At 42.0% G+C, this 24,625-nt stretch overlaps 2 protein-coding genes across 2 annotated transcripts in view; one reads left to right on the top strand and one right to left on the bottom strand.

Annotated features, from left to right (window-relative positions):
• The window catches only part of adamts17 (ADAM metallopeptidase with thrombospondin type 1 motif, 17), a 151,127-nt gene that overhangs the window by 41,799 nt on the left and 84,703 nt on the right, over positions 1 to 24,625 (top strand).
• On the bottom strand, positions 4,133 to 5,645 carry LOC117480259 (protein ANTAGONIST OF LIKE HETEROCHROMATIN PROTEIN 1-like). Its single transcript, XM_034127519.1, has 2 exons — positions 5,356 to 5,645; positions 4,133 to 5,219 (listed from the first exon to the last, which is right to left on the bottom strand). Exons 1-2 carry the CDS (start codon positions 5,575 to 5,577, stop codon positions 4,152 to 4,154), a joined length of 1,290 nt encoding a protein of 429 aa, XP_033983410.1. The 5' UTR covers positions 5,578 to 5,645; the 3' UTR covers positions 4,133 to 4,151.

Raw genomic sequence — 24,625 nt, 5'->3', positions numbered from 1 at the left:
TTTTAACATTGAAGTCAATGGGAGATGCCTTCAAATCCTCTTTTCCTACACTTTGCGCCACATGCTTCTCCTTCCACATAATTTCAGCTAGACACTTCATTCCAACTTTCAAATGATCACAACACCTTCAGCTATAAAACTTGTTATTCAGATTCTTCATATCTTTTACACTTCTTGATATATTTAACTTAGTTTGGAGCTTGGTAAAGAGGCTTTCTTCAGATTTTAACATTAGTGTGGATGGAGCAGCTCGTTAAGTCTAGAGTGCTTTGATCTCAAAACAGAGTGGAAGAGTGCTTGAAATTCTCCCAAAAAAAATGTTTTAAACCTGCCATAATTCCCAAACCCTACACTCCTCAGACATAATTTTTCATGAGAAACGTAGGAAAACATCTCGTAGCTTGAAAAATGACAAATAATTAAGAAAAATAATTAAACAAAATGCCTCTTGAGGGCATGAAGTGACAAAAACGTTCAACATGTCTCCATTAAAGCCCATTGTAATTTCAGGCAGATATTTCCTCACAGCAGCAGCCGCACACCTTTCTTAAACTGCCAAAAAAGCCACATTATTAACCCGAAAGTAAACAAAAATTACACTTCAGATACTCAACTACCTTGACATGCTTCACGTTTTGAAATTTCACAGATATCTGTTATCGTTCTTCCACAAAACGTTCACATGTAAGAGGTTCATCTCTCATTCAGAACAATGAAGCCTTTGATCTATACATAGCTCGTTAGCTCAACTGTCAACACCTGTGTTATGGAACGCGATGATGTCATCACTCCAACTGACAGCAGTCAGTTCTAATGCCGCGTTTCCACTACAGCCCGCAGCCCGGTTTAAGAGGGCTGTGACGTCAGCGGCCCGTTTGTGGTTGCGTTTCCACTTGGCCTAGTACCGGCAGGCTGGTCCTAATTCACAGTTTTTCTGGCCTCATAAAATCGTGGGGCCAGGGCCAGAGGCAACCGGGCTGAGTTTGTGACGTCAACGCTCTCGGCTGCTGATTGGTCGGAGAGAATCGTCACAATCGTGCGCGAGATAATCCCTAGCGTCGCATATATATATAGCGATGCTTGCAGCATTTTTGTCAACAGAGGATTAACAATGGCAAAGAAAAGCACACCATGGTCGGTCGAGGAAGTCACGACGTTCCTCCATTACATATCTGATGAAAAGATCCAGCGGGAGCTCGACGGGATGACTCGAAATATTAAAGTATTTCAGGAGGTGTCTACACTAATGGCCACAAGCGGGTACTCCAGGACTGTCGTGCAGTGTAGGGAAAAACTTAAAAAGCTTAAGGGTGAATATCGCTTGGTGAAGGACAACAACAACACCAGTGGGGCCGCTAGGAAAAACTGGAAGTGGTTCGACCTCATGAACAGCATTTACGGCCATAGACCGGCTAGCGTTGGGAGGGAGGGAGGCCTCGACTCAGCAACAGCGTTACTGGAGTCTATGAATGGTAAGTTTTTGCTAACGCTCTGTTATTTTCTTGGAACCTTTGTGTCCCTATCTGTTCTAAAGCTCACTTCTAACAAATAAGTCTATTTTATCCTTACATTTATGTTCGACAACCCATGGTTTTATGGAGCCCCGAAGGCTAGCTAGCTAAGGCAGATAGCATTAGCTAGAGCTAGTGTTTGCTAACACCACATGTGCCATTGTTTACGTTCAGTTTGTCTTTTCTATAGTTGTTGTTGCTATTTATAGTATTGTGCTGCAGTAGTTTGTGGAATTAACAAGTCATGTTTCTGTTCTAGATGATTACGTTTTGAATAACGAGGATGAACCAACACCGTCCGGTGCATCGATATCATCCATATCTACAGCACAAACTCCAGCTCGAGCACAGACACCAACGCCGAGTGCCAGCTCGACACCGCGTGTGGTTCTAGGTAAGAAATAGGCTGGAATTGTGACTTTTAAAATAAAATGTAGACCATCCATCGTCAGTAGTAAAATAAGCTGTACCACTGTGTGCGAATGCTTAGTTACAAGTAAAGTAACTAGCTAGTAAGCAGCTAGTATATAGGGCCAGAACTTTCTTTAATTCATCCTTACTGTTCTGTTTATACATTTTATTCTTATATCCTTGTGTGACCTGTACCTGTGTTTCTTCATTGTTATTGCTAATTATTTATATTATTATCTTGTCACCCAGGCAAGAGGAGACGAGAGGAACTGGCCCTGCTGGAACTGCAACTGGCCCAGCAGAAGGAACACCAGGAGCAGAACCTGGCCCAGCAGGAGAAGAACCTGGCCCAGCAGGAGAAGAGCCATGCCCAGCAGGAGAAGATCCATGCCGAGCTGAGGGAAGACCGGGCCCTGCAGGCTCAGTACATGAACCAGTCCCTGGTGGAGGCGAGGGAGGCGAGGCTGTTGGAAGCCACCTTGAGAAGGGAGGAGATGGCTCGCGTAGAGAGCTTTAATGCATCCTTCATGCGCACTATTTGCCAGGTGCTAGGGGGAACGTCCGCTCAGTCTCCTCCGCCTCTGTGAACCAATAACCTATGGCTGTAGTTTCTTGTATATTTTTTATATGTAATACAATACAATCATTTTTTTTTTGTATAATGCCATGCCTTTTTTTATGCTGCTGCAAGAAAACACTTTGTGTTCAATAAAGTGACTTATCTTATTGCTTGTTGATAAATAATTGCACCCAACAGCGATCACACAGAAAGATGGCATCATCTAGGCGTCCCTCGTCAGTCAGAAATATCATGTTTGTTTGTTTGTAGCCTTTATTTATCCAGGTTAAAAAAATCCCATTGAGATCAACGATCTCTTTTACAAGGGAGACCTGCGGTACATTGAGTTACACATATAAAAACAAACAGAAAACAAGAGGACATCACAACATAATTACAGGGGTATACATTAGCATCTATTTACATTTGCAGGTATCCAATAACATTTCATCCAGCCGTGCTTTAAAACGATGCAAGGGAATCAAAATGCTCAGTTTCAATGTTTTTTGCATGGTGTTCCAAGCTAGAGGAGCAGCGCACATAAAAGCTTTAGTACCTAGAACAGTCCTAGCACTTGGCACATGTAATAAAAACACATCCTGTGATCTCAGGCAATAGCTACTTGCCACTCTGTGAGATCAAGGAGCAGATATAAGAAGGTAGTTTACCCAGCATGGCTTTGTAGATGAACATGTACCAATGACTGAGCCTCCGAACAGTAAGTGAAGGCAGACCTGCCTTGGCATACAGGGTACAGTGATGAGTAAGTGCTTTACAGTTAGTAACACATCTCAGAGCGCTGTGACAGGCGGCATCTAACCTTTCCAGGCAATGGGCAGGTGCATTCATATAGATCAGATCACCATAGTCTAGCACAGGTAAAAAGGTCACAGAGCCTTTTCCTGGCTTCAAAAGAGAAACAGGACTTGTTTCTGAAAAAGAAACCTAGTCTAACCCTCAGCTTTTTAAGCAGATTAGTGACGTGAAGTTTAAAAGTAAGACAATCATCAAGCCAGATACCAAGGTATTTATAATAGCTAACCACTTGGAGTACTTGTCCTTGCATAGTCACAATATCCAAAGCAGTCTCTGGAGTCTTTTTAGCTTTAGAAAAGAGCATTACCTTGGTTTTCTCAACATTTAAAAGAAGCTTTAGTTCAGAGAGCTGAGTCTGAATAATGTTAAAAACAGCCTGTAATTTAACAACAGCCTCCTTAATGGAGGGACCTGCACAGTACATCACGGTGTCATCCGCATAAAAATGCAAAGTAGCTTCATCCACATTACATATTTTGTAATGGTATTATGAATACATGTAGTAAAAATTACTCAATTGTAATACCCTCGTTGTGCTAGACTCATACATTGCTTATATATTTAAAAGAGAACAAAATAAACTATAACTACACTGTAGCTATGTTCGTATGACAAAATACAAAACCTTGAAGCTGAATATAGTTCTGTGTTTTACACTGTTGTATTTATGTTTATAGTTTGCTTTGATATTTGCTTAGATTATTATTTTTATGGGGCAGTAAATACTGGTGCTTGAAATTCAAATATTTACTAAATAGTCAATTCTGATAACATTTCTTGGGTTTAAATAATTTGACAAACACATGTATGTGAAACATTCTTTTTTTATTTATGTTCAATACCATACAATGACTTTATGGATTCAGGTAGCGCATCAGACCCTCTCGTATGTCCCTGCCCTCCTCCTCTGCACCTTGTGCCACTGCTACCCCTGGCTCTGCTGCTGCTGGTGCATCCCACCCATCATCATAGGTCTCTCCATGACTCTCGCAGAGGTTATGCAGAGCACAGCATGTCAGCACCATTGATTTAACAAGTTTCACATCACAGTCATTTCTTTTCATGAGGCAACGCCACCTTCCCTTCAGTCTACCAAAAGCGTTTTCAACCACTACCCGTACTCTGCAAATCTTCTTGTTGTATGTCACATGTTCTTCTGTTAGCCGTCCAGTGTCAGCGAAGGGTTTTATGAGCCAGTTTTGCAAGGGATAGGCATTGTCTCCCAGGATGTAATAGCCAGCATTCACCCCACCAATGTTCCTGGTGCAAGCTGGAAAGTAGTTGCCACGACTGGCCAACTCCCACAATGTGGACAGTCTCAAAACCCGAGCGTCATGCATGCTCCCAGGCATTCCTGCAAACACATTCCAGAAATGTCCCTTACCATCAACAACTCCTTGAAGGATGATGGAGTGCCAGCCTTTACGGTTGAAATAGTCACAGTGGTATTCCTGTGGTGCCAAGATGGGTATGTGTGACCCATCAATAGCACCTACACACTGAGGGAGCCCCCACCTGTTCTCAGTGTAGGCAGCCATTTCTGCAAATTTCTCCCGGTCTGGTGAACGAATTAGTTCCGGTACTAACAACGTCTCTGCAGCAGCACAGAAGTCTTGCACACACCGGCACACAGTTGTCTTGCTCACTCCGAAAAGATGTCCTATGCTTCTGTAGTCACAGCCGGTAGCAAGCTTCCACAGTGCGATGGCCACTCTCTTCTTAAAAGGTATACACACGCGGAATGATGTGTCCTGTTTCTCCATCGCTGGCCGCAGTTTGTTGCACAGGTAGACGTAGGTTTCTTCAGACATCCTGAAGTTCTCCACCCACTGAGTGTGTGTGAAAGATGGAACAATCACATTCCACCACTCGGTAGCTCGGTCGACCATCCAAACGCATGGTCTAGGGCGGCGAAGTAACTTCTGAAATACACAAACAAAAGCATACATATTTTAATACGTAAAAGTGGTAGCTACAATTAATTAAATACTTGAAATTCTTTGGTCGTATGGGGAGCGTGAGCCTAAACACATTGCTAGTTAGCGAACGTTAGCTTACCAAGTAGCATTGTAGTCTCGAAGAAGTATTGGTAGCAGTAGTAGTAGTAGTAGTAGTTAGAGTCCTCCAGTAGTCTCTGCGGGCTGCCAGAACTCTCGCGTCAGCTGCCTCTATACCTCGTCTTGCTACAAGTCGCCTCTTTCGAGTCATCTCTTGACTATTTGTTGTGATAAAGAACCACACAGCAAGCAACAAGCCAACGATCTTCTCAACATCCTCCATTGTTGTGTGTTGTGTCGCTTTGTCGCATTGAAGATGACGTCACGGCAGTTTTAAGCAGCGTCGCTCCGCCTACACTGCGTTACTATAGATACTGACCCGGTTCCTAAACTGTAATGGAAACGCGCCACAAAGTGAGCTGGTCCTAACGAGGCCGGGCGCGGCCAAAGGAGGCCGAGCGGGGCCGAGCGAGGCTGTGTAGTGGAAACGCGGCATTACTGACTGTCATTTCATACTCACACACACACTCTCTCTCTCTCACACTCTCTCTCTCTCTCACACACTCTCTCTCTCACACACACTCTCTCTCTTTTATATTTTATTATTATATATCATTATATAGAGTCGTTATTCATTTGTTTTAAAGCTCAATAAATAACAAAGAAGACCTTTGACCGGCACTTTTATAATTTTGTCCGGAAGATTTCAACTTTAACACACGTTGACCGGCGAAAAACTCTGCCCGGTTCCCTCGGCCCCCACCGCGGAGAATAAACAGAAGTGCAGCCATGACAACCATTCTTCTTCGCTGCTTTTGTGGAGGAAGTTGCTGCTTTTGTGGAGGAAGTTACAGCGCCACGTACAGGCTCGGCATATGTACTGCAGCTTTTCCAGCGGTTGGATCTAAATGGAGCTGTCTCGTGTGGGAAGACACTATCCGGTGTATATTGCGTGTGGACGGAAGCTTTTTGGCGATTGCGTTTGCGTTAATCCTATGCGTTTTGCCGTATGCGTTCCCGTTGGGCCGGGGCCACAGACAGACAGACAGACAGACAGACGTAAACAGGTATTTTGATAATGTCATCACCATGGTAACCTTTGATCTCTGGGCTTACACACACAGGTGTTTGTAAACATTCCTTCACTACTACTTACATGTAATATCTTTATTTAACTCCTTCAGCCTAATTCCAGCTGCAGGAACCATTCAAATATCAAACTTTTCAGCACATGATGGGAAACTTTCAACTTTTTCAAAATATGTTATACTTTTTAAAATATTCAGCTTTTTAAAGTCTTTTTTTTTAACATGGAAGTCATTGCAATGCATTTGAGCTGTAACAATTTGATTCAAATCATTTATCTTTTCTGCATTTATCTGCTAAGTTCAGCAACACACTGACTTGGTCTCTGTAGCTAAAAGCAGCTACCATTCAGCTAATAACATATTCAGCTTTTTCTGCATTTTCAGCTAAATTCAGCCACAAATGTTCACAGTTTACAGCATTCGCACGCATTTTCTGCAGGAAATGCATTTTCTAGTTCTTCCCCTTATTATTATTTCAGCCAATACTTTGGCTCTCCATAACTTCAGCTTACTTTCAGCTACAGAAACTATTCAAATATCAAACTATTCAGCCTGTTCAGGAATCGATGGGAAACCTTCAACTTTTTAAAAATATTTTATACTTTTTGAAATATTCAGCTTTTTAAACTCTTTTTTTTAACATTGAAGTCAATGGGAGATGCCTTCAAATCCTCTTTTCCTACACTTTGCGCCAAATGCTACTCCTTCCACATACTTTCAGCTAGACACTTCATTCCAACTTTCAAATGATCACAAGACCTTCAGCTATTCAAAATTGACTTTTATTTTTGATATCTTTTACACTTTTTGAGATAATTAACTTTGTTTGGAGCTTGGTAAAGAGGCTTTCTTCAGATTTTAACATTAGTGTGGATGGAGCAGCTCGTTAATGGCGCGTTTCCACTACAGCCCGCAGCCCGGTTTAAGAGGGCTGTGACGTCAGCGGCCCGTCTTTGGTTGCGTTTCCATTTGGCCTAGTACCGGCCGGCGGGTCCTAATTCACAGTTTTTCTGGCCTCATAAAATCGTGGGTCCAGGGCCAGAGACAACGAGGCTGAGTCGGGCTGAGTATGCTAAACTAGAGAGAGCGTCGCTGGCAAGGGGGCAACAACTACAACAAGATGGACATATTTGACCGTGATTTAATTGTAATACACGTTTCAAAATGATGCCGAAGTAACAACATGCTGATACCGGTTAGTAAAAACCATGAATTAATGCTTTGTCAAGTCTGCAGACAGACGGCAGGGGAAAAACCTTTTAAAATGCTTGTTTTCTAAATGGAGATTGGCTAAGCTAACGCAGTATATGCTCCGACCGTCCACACTCACAACAACGGCCTATACAGACATAAATAAAGCAGCGACTGTATTCACCATGACACAGGCAGTCTGTGGTTTGTACTTGTTTAACTTTTGTCTAGTTTCTGAACATATATGAGGAGCTGTGAGCTCTGAGTGCTAACAGCTAACGGCTGTGTTGTTTTTCTGGGGTCCTCTGAAGATCACGTCACGGCTCCGCCTACACTGCGTTACTATAGATACTGCCCCAGTTCCTAAACTGTAATGGAAATGCGCCATAAAGTGAGCCAGTCCTAACGAGGCCCAGCCATACCGAGCGGGGCCGAGCGAGGCCGTATAGTGGAAACGCGCCATAAGTCTAGAGTGCTTTGATCTCAAAACAGAGTGGAGGGGTGCTTCAAATTCTCCTCAAAAAATGTTTTAAACTTGCCATAATTCCCAAACCCTACACTCCTCAGACATAATTGTTCATGAAAAACGTAGGAAAACCTCTCCAAGGTTGGAAAATAAAAAAGAATTAAGAAAAAATATTAAACAAAATGCCTCTTGAGGGCATGAAGAGACAAAAAGTCCACCTAGCTCCCAATTGATTCCCATGTTAAATCTTTCCGGAACTTTCTTCAGAACAGAGAGAAGTACACTTTAGACAAACTGCTCCCATCTCCACATTTTACACACAAAACCAAAGAAAACAACATATATCAGTTCATTGGGGTTCCCTGATGCTCACGGTCTGGTCATTTTTTGATAGGAGCCATAGTTTTTGAACAGGTGGCAAAATTGTCAGATATAATCCTCAATGCATTCTTAATGGGACTCAGTGCTGCAGTTGGAAAATCGTCATAAGTCGTCACCATGGTAACCTTTCATCTCTGGGTTTACACACACAGGTGTTTGTAAACATTCATTCACTACTACTTACATTTAATGTCTTTATTTAACTCCTTCAGCCTAATTTCAGCTGCAGGAACCATTCAAATATCAAACTATTCAGCCTTTTCAGCACATGATGGGAAACTTTCAACTTTTTCAAAATATGTTATACTTTTTAAAATATTCAGCTTTGTAAAGTCTTTTTTTAACATGGAAGACATTGCAATGCATTTGAGCTGTAACAATTCACAGACAGACAGACAGACAGACAGACAGGCTCTCTCTCTCTCTCTCTCTCTCTCTCTCTCTCTCTCTCTCTCTCTCTCTCTCTCTCTCTCTCTCTCTCTCTCTCTCTCTCTCTCTCTCTCTCAAAATTGTCAGATATACTCCTCAATGCATTATTATGGGACTCGGTGCTGCAGTTGGCTGTCTTTGATCTCTGGACACACACAGGTGTTATGATTGGGTGTTATGAGTAGGTGCTCAGGAACAGAAACAACACTGACAGACTGGACTTTAACAGACTGTCTCAGCCTATTATTTTCTGTCTGATGGAGACTTCATACTACTTACATCTGATATTTAACTCCTTCAGCCTAATTTCAGCTGCAGAAACCATTCAACTATTAACTTATTCAGCTATTTCAGGACAATGTTGTGGTTTATACCTTTTTGAAACCTTTTCTTTTAAATATTAAGCTTCTTCACTATTTTTCCTACTCTGCAATGCATTTGAGCTGTAACAATTTTGATTCAAATCATTTCACTTTTCTGCATTTCTCCGCTAAGTTCAGCAACACACATACTTGGTTTTTGTAGCTACAAGCAGCATCTAATCAGAGCAGACATGCCCACAGACAGACAGAGACACAGGCCCCGGCCCCACGGGAACGAAAACGGGTTGTATCCGCATATTTCTCTTGCGTATAGCCCTTTTTGCCACACGAGGCCGTAACGAAACGATAGAAACGGACCCCGCAAACGACAACGGGTCCAAAGGTGGATAGATCTGGGAACGGAGCGCTCTGGGGGGTCCAACGGCTCCGTGTGATCGCCTCTATACGATCATTTTGTGATAATGATGACGCAATAGCCCTGCCTCCCCCCACCTCTGCTGCTCACCCCCGCAAAAGTACACTGCACACTGAATTCAGATTATTTATCTTTATCTCGATATGGACATAAACGCGAGTGAAGTCTAATCTGACAGGACGGAGACACGCAGTTGTGTGCAAAACACACACTTCAAGTCAGATCATCACCCTTAGCTATTTTAATTACCTCTCAAACTAAACTAGTTATAAATATGTTTATTTTTACTGTCGAGTCATCATTACTGGATCAGCTGCTGCATGAGACAGACACTGACACTGTCAGAATAGAGGAAAAAGAGAGGCTCCGTATATTTTATTATTATATATCATTATATAGAGTCGTTATTCATTTGTTTTAAAGCTCAATAAATAACAAAGAAGACCTTTGACCGGCACTTTTATAATTTTGTCCGGAAGATTTAAACTTTAACACACGTTGACCGGCGAAAAACTCTGCCCGGTTCCCTCGGCCCCCACCGCGGAGAATAAACAGAAGTGCAGCCATGACAACCATTCTTCTTCGCTGCTTTTGTGGAGGAAGTTGCTGCTTTTGTGGAGGAAGTTACAGCGCCACGTACAGGCTCGGCATATGTACTGCAGCTTTTCCAGCGGTTGGATTTAAATGGAGCTGTCTCGTGTGGGCAGACCTTTATATATACAGTCTATGGCAGGGGTCGGCAACCTTTTTGATATGAAGTGCCATTTAAAAAAAAAAAAATTATCAGCGTGCCAACGATCGAGAATTATCAACGGGGGGGGGGGGGGGGGGGGGTGTTGAGGATGTTGAGGAGCTTGACGCTCGTGATCTATCAACAGGAGGGCGGGGGGGCCTCGCTGGCTGCGGGGAAGCAGTGTGTGGACCTGTCAGCGCAACTTACATGATACCGAATTTAACAAACACATTTCAATAATTGGTTTAAACGGCATAATAATAAGGACGATCGTCCGTTCTGTGATTCTCCAGAACACACATGTTATGATATTAGGGTCATGCAGAGTGAGATGAGATCGCTGTCCCTTTAAGAGAGAGAGAGAGGGGTGTGGCGTGTGCGTGTGAGTATGTTTCTGGAAGTGAAACGAGGCAGCAGAAAAACAGAGGTCTGTGATGTATTTTGTGAAACAGAAGAACAGCTAAATAAATGCAACGGCCTCTCAAGAAGAGCTCGCCTCTCTCCAGTCATTTAAGCTAAAGTGGGTTATTGAACCTGAAGCTCGTTGCTTCTGCCCTCCTCGACTACGGTCTGGGAGCCGACAGGAAAGTTCAACACACAGATGGCCAGTCCGCCCCTTTGTAGCATATTATTTCAATGAGAGATGAGCAGATCGCCACTGGGCTTTCAACTAAAGACACACACAGCCACGCAAAAACTGCGACATTTGTAAAGCTCCTTATGGGTACTGCAATTTGTGAAGTGCTTTCTTCCGTGGTGAAACGATCAGCACTGCACCACGGAGGAAAGCGGCAGAAAGTCACCTGGAGTTAAAGAGAGCGGGGCTGCGTTGCGTGCATGGCTTCCTTCTGCAGGTAACGGGGAGACGCGCTCTGGCGGCGGTCTCGTTCAGGATCCGAAAATACAATTTAAATATTTTGCACACTTATTCGACTTATTCCTAGTGTGCCACTGGCTACGGTGCCGCGTGCCAATGCTGGCACGCGTGCCAGGGGTTGCCGACCCCTGGTCTATGGGGCAGACACTATCCGGTGTATATTGGGTGTGGACGGAAGCTTTTTGGCGATTGCGTTTGCGTTAATCCTATGCGTTTTGCCGTATGCGTTCCCGTGGGGCCGGGGCCACAGACAGACAGACAGACAGACAGACGTAAACAGGTATTTTAATAATGTCGTCACCATGGTAACCTTTGATCTCTGGGCTTACACACACAGGTGTTTGTAAACATTCCTTCACTACTACTTACATGTAATATCTTTATTTAACTCCTTTAGCCTAATTCCAGCTGCAGGAACCATTCAAATATCAAACTTTTCAGCACATGATGGGAAACTTTCAACTTTTTCAAAATATGTTATACTTTTTAAAATATTCAGCTTTTTAAAGTCTTTTTTTTAACATGGAAGTCATTGCAATGCATTTGAGCTGTAACAATTTGATTCAAATCATTTATCTTTTCTGCATTTCTCTGCTAAGTTCAGCAACACACTGACTTGGTCTCTGTAGCTAAAAGCGGCTACCATTCAGCTTATAACATATTCAGCTTTTTCTGCATTTTCAGCTCAATTCAGCCACAAATGTTCACAGTTTACAGCATTCGCACGCATTTTCTGCAGGAAATGCATTTTCTAGTTCTTCCCCTTAAACTTATTATTTCACCAATACTTTGGCTCTCCATAACCTCAGCTTACTTTCAGCTACAGAAACCATTCAAATATCAAACTATTCAGCCTGTTCAGGAATCAATGGGAAACCTTCAACTTTTTAAAAATATTTTATACTTTTTGAAATATTCAGCTTTTTAAACTCTTTTTTTTAACATTGAAGTCAATGGGAGATGCCTTCAAATCCTCTTTTCCTACACTTTGCGCCAAATGCTACTCCTTCCACATACTTTCAGCTAGACACTTCATTCCAACTTTCAAATGATCACAACACCTCCAGCTATTCAAAATTGACTTTTATTTTTGATATCTTTTACACTTTTTGAGATAATTAACTTTGTTTGGAGCTTGGTAAAGAGGCTTTCTTCAGATTTTAACATTAGTGTGGATGGAGCAGCTCGTTAAGTCTAGAGTGCTTTGATCTCAAAACAGAGTGCAGCAGTTCTTCAAATTCTCCCCCAAAAATGTTTTAAACTTGCCATAATTCCCAAACCCTACACTCCTCAGACATATTTTTTCATGAAAAACGTAGGAAAACCTCTCCTAGGTTGGAAAATGAAAAAAAAATTAAGAAGAAATATTAAACAAAATGCCTCTTGAGGGCATGAAGAGACAAAAAGTCCAGCTAGCTCCCAATTGATTCCCATGTTAAATCTTTCCGGAACTTTCTTCAGAACAGAGAGAAGTACACTTTAGACAAACTGCTCCCATCTCCACATTTTACACACAAAACTAAAAAAAACAACATATATCAGTTCATAGGGGTTCCCTGATGCTCACGGTCTGGTCATTTTTTGATAGGAGCCGAAGTTTTGGAACAGGTGGCAAAATTGTCAGATATAATCCTCAATGCATTCTTAATGGGACTCAGTGCTGCAGTTGGAAAATCGTCATAAGTCGTCACCATGGTAACCTTTCATCTCTGGGTTTACACACACAGGTGTTTGTAAACATTCATTCACTACTACTTACATTTAATATCTTTATTTCTCAGTCAGTCAGTCAGTCAGTCAGTCAGTCAGTCAGTCAGTCAGTCTCTCTCTCTCTCTCTCTCTCTCTCTCTCTCTCTCTCTCTCTCTCTCTCAGGTGGCAAAATTGTCAGATATACTCCTCAATGCATTCTTATGGTACTCAGTGCTGCAGTTGGCTGTCTTTGATCTCTGGACACACACATAGGTGTTATGATTGGGTGTTATGAGTAGGTGCTCAGGAACAGAAACAACACTGACAGACTGGACTTTAACAGACTGTCTCAGCCTATTATTTTCTGTCTGATGGAGACTTCATACTACTTACATCTGATATTTAACTCCTTCAGCCTAATTTCAGCTGCAGAAACCATTCAACTATTAACTTATTCAGCTATTTCAGGACAATGTTGTGGTTTATACCTTTTTGAAACCTTTTCTTTTAAATATTAAGCTTCTTCACTATTTTTCCTACTCTGCAATGCATTTGAGCTGTAACAATTTTGATTCAAATCATTTCACTTTTCTGCATTTCTCCGCTAAGTTCAGCAACACACATACTTGGTTTTTGTAGCTACAAGCAGCATCTAATCAGAGCAGACATGCCCACAGACAGACAGAGACACAGGCCCCGGCCCCACGGGAACGAAAACGGGTTGTATCCGCATATTTCTCTTGCGCATAGCCCTTTTTGCCACACGAGGCCGTAACGAAACGATAGAAACGGACCCCGCAAACGACAACGGGTCCAAAGGTGGATAGATCTGGGAACGGAGCGCTCTGGGGGGGTCCAACGGCTCCGTGTGATCGCCTCTATACGATCATTTTGTGATAATGATGACGCAATAGCCCTGCCTCCCCCCACCTCTGCTGCTCACCCCCGCAAAAGTACACTGCACACTGAATTCAGATTATTTATCTTTATCTCGATATGGACATAAACGCGAGTGAAGTCTAATCTGACAGGACGGAGACACGCAGCTCCTCCCGCTGTGATGCAGCGGGAGCAAAACACACACTTCAAGTCAGATCATCACCCTTAGCTATTTTAATTACCTCTCAAACTAAACTAGTTATAAATATGTTTATTTTGACTGTCGAGTCATCATTACTGGATCAGCTGCTGCATGAGACAGACACTGACGCTGTCAGAATAGAGGAAAAAGAGAGGCTCCGTATATTTTATTATTATATATCATTATATAGAGTCGTTATTCATTTGTTTTAAAGCTCAATAAATAACAAAGAAGACCTTTGACCGGCACTTTTATAATTTTGTCCGGAAGATTTAAACTTTAACACACGTTGACCGGCGAAAAACTCTGCCCGGTTCCCTCGGCCCCCACCGCGGAGAATAAACAGAAGTGCAGCCATGACAACCATTCTTCTTCGCTGCTTTTGTGGAGGAAGTTGCTGCTTTTGTGGAGGAAGTTACAGCGCCACGTACAGGCTCGGCATATGTACTGCAGCTTTTCCAGCGGTTGGATCTAAATGGAGCTGTCTCGTGTGGCAAGACACTATCCGGTGTATATTGCGTGTGGACGGAAGCTTTTTGGCGATTGCGATTGCGTTAATCCTATGCGTTTTGCCGTATGCGTTCCCGTGGGGCCGGGGCCACAGACAGACAGACAGACAGACGGACGTAAACAGGTATTTTGATAATGTCGTCACCATGGTAACCTTTGATCTCTGGGTTTACACACACAGGTGTTTGTAAACATTCCTTCACTACTACTTACATGTAATATCTTTATTTAACTCCTTCAGCCTAATTAGTGCGAATGCTGTGCCACAGCATTCGCACACATAATTATACATTATACTCATAATTTCAGCTAGACACTTCATTCCAACTTTCAAATGATCACAAGACCTTCAGCTATTCAAAATTGATTTTTATTTTTGATATCTTTTACACTTTTTGAGATAATTAACTTTGTTTGGAGCTTGGTAAAGAGGCTTTCTTCAGATTTTAACATTAGTGTGGATGGAGCAGCTCGTTAAGTCTAGAGTGCTTTGATCTCAAAACAGAGTGCAGCAGTGCTCCCCAAAATATGTTTTAAACTTGCCATAATTCCCAAACCCTACACTCCTCAGACATATTTTTTCATGAAAAACGTAGGAAAACCTCTCCTAGGTTGGAAAATTAAAAAAAATTAAGAAGAAATATTAAACAAAATGCCTCTTGCGGGCATGAAGAGACAAAAAGTCCAGCGAGCTCCCAATTGATTCCCATGTTAAATCTTTCCGGAACTTTCTTCAGAACAGAGAGAAGTACACTTTAGACAAACTGCTCCCATCTCCACATTTTACACATAAAACCAAAAAAAAATTGGTGTGAGTCTAACATTAAACAAGCAGTCTGCTTGTTTAATGCTGACGATACATTTTAAGAGGCAATTTGTTGAGTCACTGCCGCTAAATGGCGGTAGCATCAAGCTAGCAAATCCTGCATTAGCCTCACATCAACAGGTGTAGACAGAACATCCAATTATCCTGAGCTAATTTACTGAATAAACCAACTCACATCTCCTGTCTTTTTTTTCACCCAACTCATTAGAGTATGCTGGCGTTTCATTGTTGTTTTCTGTCAAATTCAATACTGTAGTTCAAAACCGCGGTACCTGCTCACCATCTTTGAGCTATTTTTAGAATGCGCACGCTACGTTCGTTGTTGCGTTTGCGCGCGTCCACCTGGGCAGGCTCTGTGTGTCCTTCTCCTCCGTGATGATAACGGCTTGAGGTTAAAAAATAATAATAAACTAATTTGAAACTGGGGGGGGACACAAACGGGCAGACAGCAGAGCTCGGGGCAATAATGCAGATTTGTTTGACTTTTTTACACTTTGTTGTTCTCCTTTCCTCCGCTCTTGTCTCTGATAGAGTGGCAAAGTCACGCCCATCTACTTCCGCCCCATGGGACCTTATTTCGGAAAAATAATGTATTGAAGTCAATGGAGAGAGAAAACGTATCTTTCGATCCCGTTTGAATTGTGCCATGAATTACACATATGATGTTTGTCAATCTTAAAAAATAATTTCCATGTCAAAAAAGTCACAGTTTGTCGTAAAACTGTTGAAATATAAGACTATGAAAAATACGCAACTAGAAAGACTACAAATCCCAGAGTCGCGTAAGTGATGTCACAATTGTTTTCCTCCACTAAGAGATAGCTAAAATCAGCGCCATATAGATATAATCTATCTATATGGCGCTGGCTAAGATAAGATAACTTTAACAAGATGCCTGTGTGCTTAGTACCAGGTTGTTATTATACCAGCAATGGGTCTTGCTCGTTCTTTCGCTTCCCGTCTGATGAAAGGACCAGCAGTGTCTGGATCAAGCTAGCTAGTAGCTAGCACGTTAGTTAGCATTACAGCCTTGTCATTTTTATTAGCCTTAACATGAAGTAACATTAAGTAACCCAAAATGTTAAACAGTAAGAGTAGTAGTCATATTTCGTGAACCCTTTGAAGAGTACTGTCACCGGTGTGATCATTCTATAATACACAATTTAAGCCCGGGGGAGAAATGCTAACGCTAACGCTAGCATTGACAATCTTCTCTACTTCATGCTATCTGCACAAATGGTTGACATTAAACATTAAAACGACCAGGCAGTTCAGAGAGAATCAAAGGAAGGCAGGCAGGCAGCTTTGCATGACATTCTTCAGGACGTGTTTCATTGTGGTGATAGTGAGGGTAGTCAATCGTTTTGTTGACAAGACAGTAGTGACGGCCATCTTGGTGACGTGTGTTGTTGACCAGAGATGTAGTTCATTGAGCGTTTCACACAAACAAATGTGTTACTTCACAGTTTTACGACAATTATTTTTTTTTTTGACTTGCAAAATTATCTTTTAAATTGACAAACATCATATGTGTAATTCGTGGCACAATTCAAACGGGATCGAAAGATAATCTTTCTCTCTCCATTGACTTCAATACATAATTTTTCCGAAATAAGGTCCCATGGAGGTCCACCGGAAGGGGAGGGACTTCGCCACTCTATTGTGAGTGTGTGCATTCGTGTGTGTGTGTGTGTGTGTGGGGGGAGCGGAGCCCCGCCCTTCAGAAACAGAGCGGAGGGAGTATGTGAATACGCAAAGCAGTGGACACTGAAACATGCACATACATTGGATAAATAACATAGGCGTTTAGTTTATTTAATAAAAGAGCACATGTTCAATGTGAAAAGTGACCGTAGATAGATTACTTCAGTTGCAATTTGGTGCTATATATATATATATTTTTTATTAAAAAAAATTAAAAAACAAAACAAAACACCTTGAATTTCAGGCGGGGCGCGGGGCTCCGTTGGCAGGGCGCAGCGCCCCGCCAAGACAATGGTAGGGGAAACACTGCTGTAGGTGCGCTGCGTTTGGGGGTGCGGGGGGGGAAGTGCGGGTGCTAGTGGAGTCTTGCAGATGGGGGTGCTGCAGCCCCCTCAGCACCCCCCCCTTCCCGCGTCCATTCGCTGTCTCGCAGACCCCACGCAGCAACCAGGAAATGACACCAGCAGTTACCCAGCTCACACTGTTCGCTCCTCACAGCAGCGAGCCGCGCAACGTCCCGCCAACACGGCACCCAGACCCCACGCAGCATTCTCATCTGTTTGTCATTACTGGTGTCATTTTCTGGTTGCTAATGCCATTGTAACATATAATCACTGATGTTCCGCTGTAACGGTGGTGACCTCATCAGAACAGAGTGGGCGAGCTGACCAATCAGAGCACAGTGGGCTCACAGGGAGGGGGGCAGGAGCTCCAACAAGCCGTGTAGGACAGAGAGTGAATACACATACTATACAGAGATGCTGTATGAGAAACCAATGTGATTTTGGAAACTTGCACAATGTAAATCTATTCTAGTAGACCTCAACAATGGAATTATGATCAGTAGAAATGGCCATGACATGGGACCTTTAATGTGTGTATGCTCCTGGTGTCCTGAGGTGCGATGGATGAAGGGAATATATTACAGATATTACATTCTTTCCTCTGCATTCATGTCTGCCTGGACCCAGCCAGTCCTCTATTTCCTGTAGTCCAATCCTCTCCTCTCCTTTTTCACCAAAGCTTCCATTTCCTCCCCAAAACCACATGATCTCTGGAGGGAGAGGCGAACTGAGGCAGACTTTATATCCATTAGGAGTCCGCTCTGTCCAGAGGAATTCACAAAATGACAAACTCTCTCCCTCCCTCTCAATGTCAGTCATATTCAAGTGGCCTTATTGGCAGAACTCCATACAATGCAGTATTGCTGAAGTAATACACAATATAAAATGGACAAAAACAATATAAAAGGGCTATAGATAAAAAAAACACAAGATGTAAGCCGGGGCTCATCAGATTTTGGAAGTCTTGGCAGGCTGACACACATCCTGCTGCCAGTCAAATATGACAGAAGCCTATAAAGCCATAAATTAGCAACAAAACCAAAAGGAGGAATTTCCCTCCGTCAACTAAGATGGAGTATTAGCAGTGGTGGAAGAAGTAGGGGAGGCTGTGGCTCAGTGGGATGGTGCGCTGAACTTAGTGCGAATCAGGGGGATAGCAAGTTCGAGTCCCACTGCAGTCAGCATGTCGTTGTGTCCCTGGGCAAGACACTTCACCCCAAATTGCTCCTGTGGGGATTGTCCACAGTATTGAGTAGGTAAGTCGCTTTGGATAAAAGCGTCTAACAAGTGACATGTGATGTGATGAAGTACTCAGATTTGTTACTTATATAAAAGTAGCAATACTACATTTTTAAAGTACTTTGTTACAAGTAAAATACCTGCATTCAAAATCTTACTTAAAGGGGACCTATCATGCAAAATGCACTTTTGTACGTCTTTTATACATGAATATGTGTCTCTGGTGTGTCAGGGAACTCACCAAGTGTCAGAAAACACAACCCTCTCTCTTTTCCTCCATACCCAAATCTCTAAAAACGGGGCTGCAACGGAGCTGATTATTATTTGAATTGTTCTGACGTCAGAAAAGGGGTGCTCCGCCTATATGGGCAACTCTCCACCTATCAGGGGAATGAGAGACCGCTCGAAAGCGCTGGAGACGCTGTAGTACATATGCCAGGCCTGTAAGTGGCGCTGTAGTCTGCCACAAAAGCAGAATCAGCCCTTGCAAAAACAGGGCTGGAAAAGAGCAAATAGAGTGAAATGAGGCATGGCTAAAATGCATGATCTGTTTGGTATTTTGAAAAAAAAACTTCACAGACATGTTTTATATAGGCATGGCCCTACAATATATTATTCAAATATAGCATGATAGGTCCACTTTAAGTAAAAGTATAAAAATATCCTTTAAAGGTCCCATGACATGGCCATTTCTACTGATCATATTTCCATTGTTGAGGTAGAATAGATTTACATTGTGCAATGTTCCAAACTCACATTGGTTTTCTCGTACAGCATCTCTGTATAGTATGTGTATTCACTGAATTTCACTCTCTGTCCTAAACGGCTTGTTGGAGCTCCTGCCCCCCCCTCCCTGTGAGCCCAGTGTGCTCTGATTGGTCAGCTCGCTGCTGCGAGGAGCTGACAGTGTGAGCTGGCTTACTGGTGTGGTTTCCTGCTTGCTGCGAGACAGCGAGACATCGCCAATGGACGCGGGAAGCGAGGCTCCACTAGCACCAGGTGTTTTCTGTGTTAGAGTTTTACTCGCTACAGGGTGTACTTTGAGGGTTTGTGACTCTGCAGACCGTTTACATGCATAAAAAGCTTCATAACACACAAGGGGACGGGTAATAACCGGAAAAGCATGACATGGGACCTTTAAATACCAAAAGTAAAAGTACTTTTTATGAATAATGTCCCTTTTTAGAATCTTATATATATTGAGTAACTGAGTTACTATTATATCACAGCTGGTAAATGTAGAGCTAATTTGTATAACAGTGGTTCCCAACCCTTTTTCAGTTAGACCCCCCTTGAGTAATTGGAAATATTTTCGAGCCCCCTCTAACCCGGTTCCCACCGAGATTGGTAGAATTAATTGTATATAGTTGTACAAACATTACATTTTCTCTGCTAATAATAACGTAAGTGTAAATAATGAGGCCTAATTGAAACAATAACAAATACTGCTTATCGATCCGGTACTGTAACAGTATTTTTATAGGTTATTTTTGTAATTTTTTAAGGGAAAAACTAAACAAATTAGAAACAGAATCCAAGACTCTAATAACCACCAAAGCCCAATCCCCCTACTAATTATTATATGGAAAATAATTGAGGTTTTGTGTTTTTTTGTAATAAATAATGCAAATATTTAAAGTGGACCTATCATGCTATATTTGAATAATATAGTGTATGACCATACATAAGGCATATTTATACTTTTTTTTTTTCAAAATACCAAACAGATCATGCATTTTAGCCATGCCTCATTTTGCTCAATTTGACCATTTCTAGCTCTGTTTTTGCAAGGGCTGATTCTGTGAGAACAGCACCATCTACTGGCCTGGCATATGTACTACAGCGTCTCCAGCGCTTTCGAACGGCAATGGTCGTGGCTGTCTCCTCCTGATTGGTGGAGTTGGCCCAATAGCCGTAGCGCCACTGTCCTGACGTCAGGACAGTGTTCAAATCTGGATCAGTTTTTATCAGATCCGTTGCAGCCCCTTTTTTAGAGATTTGGGTATGGAGGAAAATAGAGAGGGTTGTGTTTTCTGACACTTGGTGAGTTCCCTGGAACACCGGGGACACATATTCATGTATAAAAGACGTACAAAAGTGCATTTTGCATGATAGGTCCCCTTTAAACAGGCATTAAAATCCTGAAAAGTATTGAATGTTTGGTAGTTTTGAGCACGTTAGAAGTTGTTTAGGTGATTCATGAAAAAAAAGTATGAACAAATATTGATGTATGATGATTTAATAGCAGTTTTTTGGGGCGTGTACATTTTTTTGAATGTTTGGTAATTTTGAGTACGTTAGAAGTTGTTTAAGTGATTCATGAAAAAAAAAGTTGAAAAAAATATTGATGTATGATGATGTAATAGCAGTTTTTTGGGGCGTGTACATTTTTGCCACGAAGGGGTCCAGAGGGTGCAAAATGCAGGATTTCAAAAATGTGACTCTAAAGAAGACTTCTTACAAAATGTCATGCCAAAAATGCCTGAAATTATCACCAAATAAAGAAAGAAAGTCAGGAAAAATGTACAAAAATGCCAGAGGAGGGCACAAGGGTTAAATATGATTTAGAAGGTCTTAAAAATGATCGGATTTGAAAGGTACTTCTGTGTTGCGATCACGTCTAAATGTGTTTTGGGGGAAATGTCCGGGCTGCAAAGTAACAGTACGGTAATAGCCTTTCAGTTCCCCCCAACAATTTGTATTGAAATAAAACAACATGGAACCAGTAATCACTAACTTTGTTTCCCCCGGCCCCTTATCGGAGAAGACCCAGCTAGTAACCTAGCAACCAAGCTATCTTCGAATCTACTTACAAATAAATATGGGGAAGTGTAAGTTCAACCGCATTTGGTTGGAAAACATCGAATTTAGTGCTTGGTTGAAACCAGTGGAAGGGAACGTGTTTGAAGCCCGCTGCACCTTTTGCAAACAAAATAAGCGTTTGTTTTGCTAATGCAGCATTAGCTGGTGCAGCGTTAGCTAGTGCAGCAGCTCCCGCAACACCACCGGGGGAACTCCGGGTGACGTGTGAGTCTACGTCAACCCTAAAAGCGGAGGTGCTGTGGACGCTAAATACCATAGCTAAACACCAATCATACAACAGCATGAAGGCAGCAGAGCTCTGAATATAGCTCTTGTCACACACACACACACACACACACACACACACACACACACACACACACACACACACACACACACACACACACACACACACACACACACACACACACACACACACACACACACACACAAATTGATAACAACTCTATATAATAATATAAGAATAATAAACGGATCCTCTCTTTTTCTCCCCCTCTGATCTCTGAGCAGGAGACGTGGGGAGAGGGAGACGTGGGGAGAGGGAGACGTGGGGAGAGGGAGACGTGGGGAGAGGGAGGCGGGGCTATTTCATCGTTATCAAAAAATGATCGTATAGAGGCGTAAACACAGAGCCGTTTGACCCCCCAGAGCGTTCCGTTTGCAGATCTATCCACCTTGGGACCCGTTATCGTTTGCGGGGTCCGTTTCTATCATTTTGTTACGGCCTCGTGTAAATGAAAGGGCTATACGCAAGAGAAATTATGCGGATACAACCCGTATCGTCCTCGTGTAAACGGGGTCTCACACTCACACTCACACTCACACACACACACCCATACACAGAGACACACACATACACACTTTTTGTCTAACACAGTTCTGTTGTGCTGTTATGTTCAGTCATCGTTCTTATGTTGAACATGAATACATTTACTTTGTAAGTAATTATGGGACGTATTTCTTCTTTCATAGCAATTTTCCTTCATACTTTCTTGCCGTGAAATAGGTCTTAAATTCTATTCAAAGTGGTCTTAAAAAGGTCTTAAAAAGTCTTACATTTGAGTTGGTGAAACCTGCAGGAGCCCTGTATACTGTATACTGCTGCTGGATATCTTAACCTATGTCAAAGTGCATTCAATAATTTAATGAACTTTCGATTATGTTTTAGCTAATCGATGATGGATTAGCTGATCATCTAAATCTTAAAGTAACTAAAAGCTGTCAAATAAATGTAGTGGAGTAGAAGTAGAAAGTAGCATAACAGAGAATACTCAGGTAGAATACCTCAAAATTGTACTTAGTAAGTAAATACATTTACACCACTGATACTCAGTGACACTGTCAGAATGTTGTTTAAATTTGAGATTTAGAACATTAATCTGAATCAGATATACATTCTGACACTGACCCTGCGTCCTCCTGCGGTCACACAGCTTTGCTCTTGATCTTTTTTTAGCTGCACTTTAGGGAAGGCGGTAAACTTAGTGTTTGTGTGGACAATTAGCCACACAATTGTGATCTTTATGTCTCACCAGAAGGGCAGGAGTTTCAGTACGTTTCACCCTTCTAACTCTGATGAAGAGCAGTTGGCAGTTTCTTCCCTAAAGGTTATTTCATCTTTAATGTGTTCTGTGTCCCAGAGGCTCTCCCACATCAGCAGAGCAATAATGTAATCTATAGCAGACTAAAGAGCATGACCTATTTCTCTTTAAATCTTGAATTAATCATTTTGTCTGTCAAAGTTTGTTTCCAATTGTAAAATTGTCATTGTGTCCCTGTATTCTGGACCTTTTCTGACTGATCAGTATTGGGTTGGTTGACACGTCCCAGGTTGGGTGGGTGGGACAGCAGGACCAGGTCATCAGCATAAAGGAGACTTCAATTCAGTGTCTTGTACTTTTAGATGGGTTTAAAAGACATAGTGTTGGACGTCAGAAATATCAACAGAAGACAGACAGGTAGTAAACACTAACAGGAACATGGTATGGGCTTACTCATATAAAATGGTGTCTGGCTCAGGAAAGGAGGGGGGGGGGGGAAAGGACAAATTGAGGCTTAAAAATATGAGAAGACTGATCAATACCTCCATAATCTTCAGTGTGGTTAGCTATGAATCTTCCAAAACTTCGAAACACCTTGTCCTGGACATAGTTTCTACAGCATAAACTGTGCAACAGTACAGTAGGCCCACACAAACTGCAGAACACCGGGGCTTTGGGAACACTGATTTAATTCCCATTTAACCTGTTAAGGGGCTTTTTTCCCCCGTTTCTTTTCTCACGAAACTGTGTCTCAGGGCTTCTTAAAATGTAATAAACTATTCATGTGTAATAAAATAAAACACAAGTCTCACAAGAAGCTAACTTTTTGCTAAATGAGCCCTGAGCGAAAAAATGCTAACGCACTCTAGGTATAAATCAATCGATATACTTATCGGATATGCACAAACAAGCTTCTGCTAACAAGCTGAGATTCCACAGATTCTAGAAATATAAGTATCATCACTGAGCGATCAGAACTCGCGACAGGGGAAGCAAATACAGACAACACACGACGTAGCTTTAGGTAGCAAAACACAGAGATATGCTCACCTTTTGCTGTTATTCTGATCAAAAGTTGTGTTCAATGGCATTAAAACGAGAAAAAGGCGGTTAATCCATAGGTTAATCCAATGTGTCTGTCACTTTCAAATTATTGATGATCCATAATTCAATTTTTATGTCAAAAACAGAGTTTTCATATTAGCTGTTAATGATAGCTTCCAGAGTGTATGACAGCTCCCTGTTTTGTCTCCTTGGATACGAGTCAAAACAACTCACAGATTGCCTTGGGCCGGGCGCTGAAATTGTAGCCCTTGGACCATCAGATCTGACGACGCTGATTGGCTGAAATTATGTTTCGGCGGCATAGTACTTTTCAGGTAGCAACAGTCAGCACTTGGTTGGCTGCTGCTGCACTTAGGGCTCTTTTCTTACCGCCCAGACGAGAGAGGGTAATGATACACGGGCAAAGATTTCTGCGGCCAGGCAGGAAACACATGACTTATCAGTAACTTTAGACATCGTAACACAATTTTAAACGAGATTTTATTGTAGATTATACATTTTTCTGATACCAAATATATAATATGTACCTTGTTTAATACATTTTTAAAAAAAATGAAAAAAAATATATATATATTTTTTAAATATATATTTTATTTAATTTTTAA

The sequence above is a fragment of the Trematomus bernacchii genome, unplaced genomic scaffold, assembly GCF_902827165.1.
Source record: "Trematomus bernacchii unplaced genomic scaffold, fTreBer1.1, whole genome shotgun sequence".
In the NCBI taxonomy this organism is placed as follows: Eukaryota; Metazoa; Chordata; class Actinopteri; order Perciformes; family Nototheniidae; genus Trematomus; species Trematomus bernacchii.
This window is presented reverse-complemented; position numbering and strand designations above follow the sequence as displayed.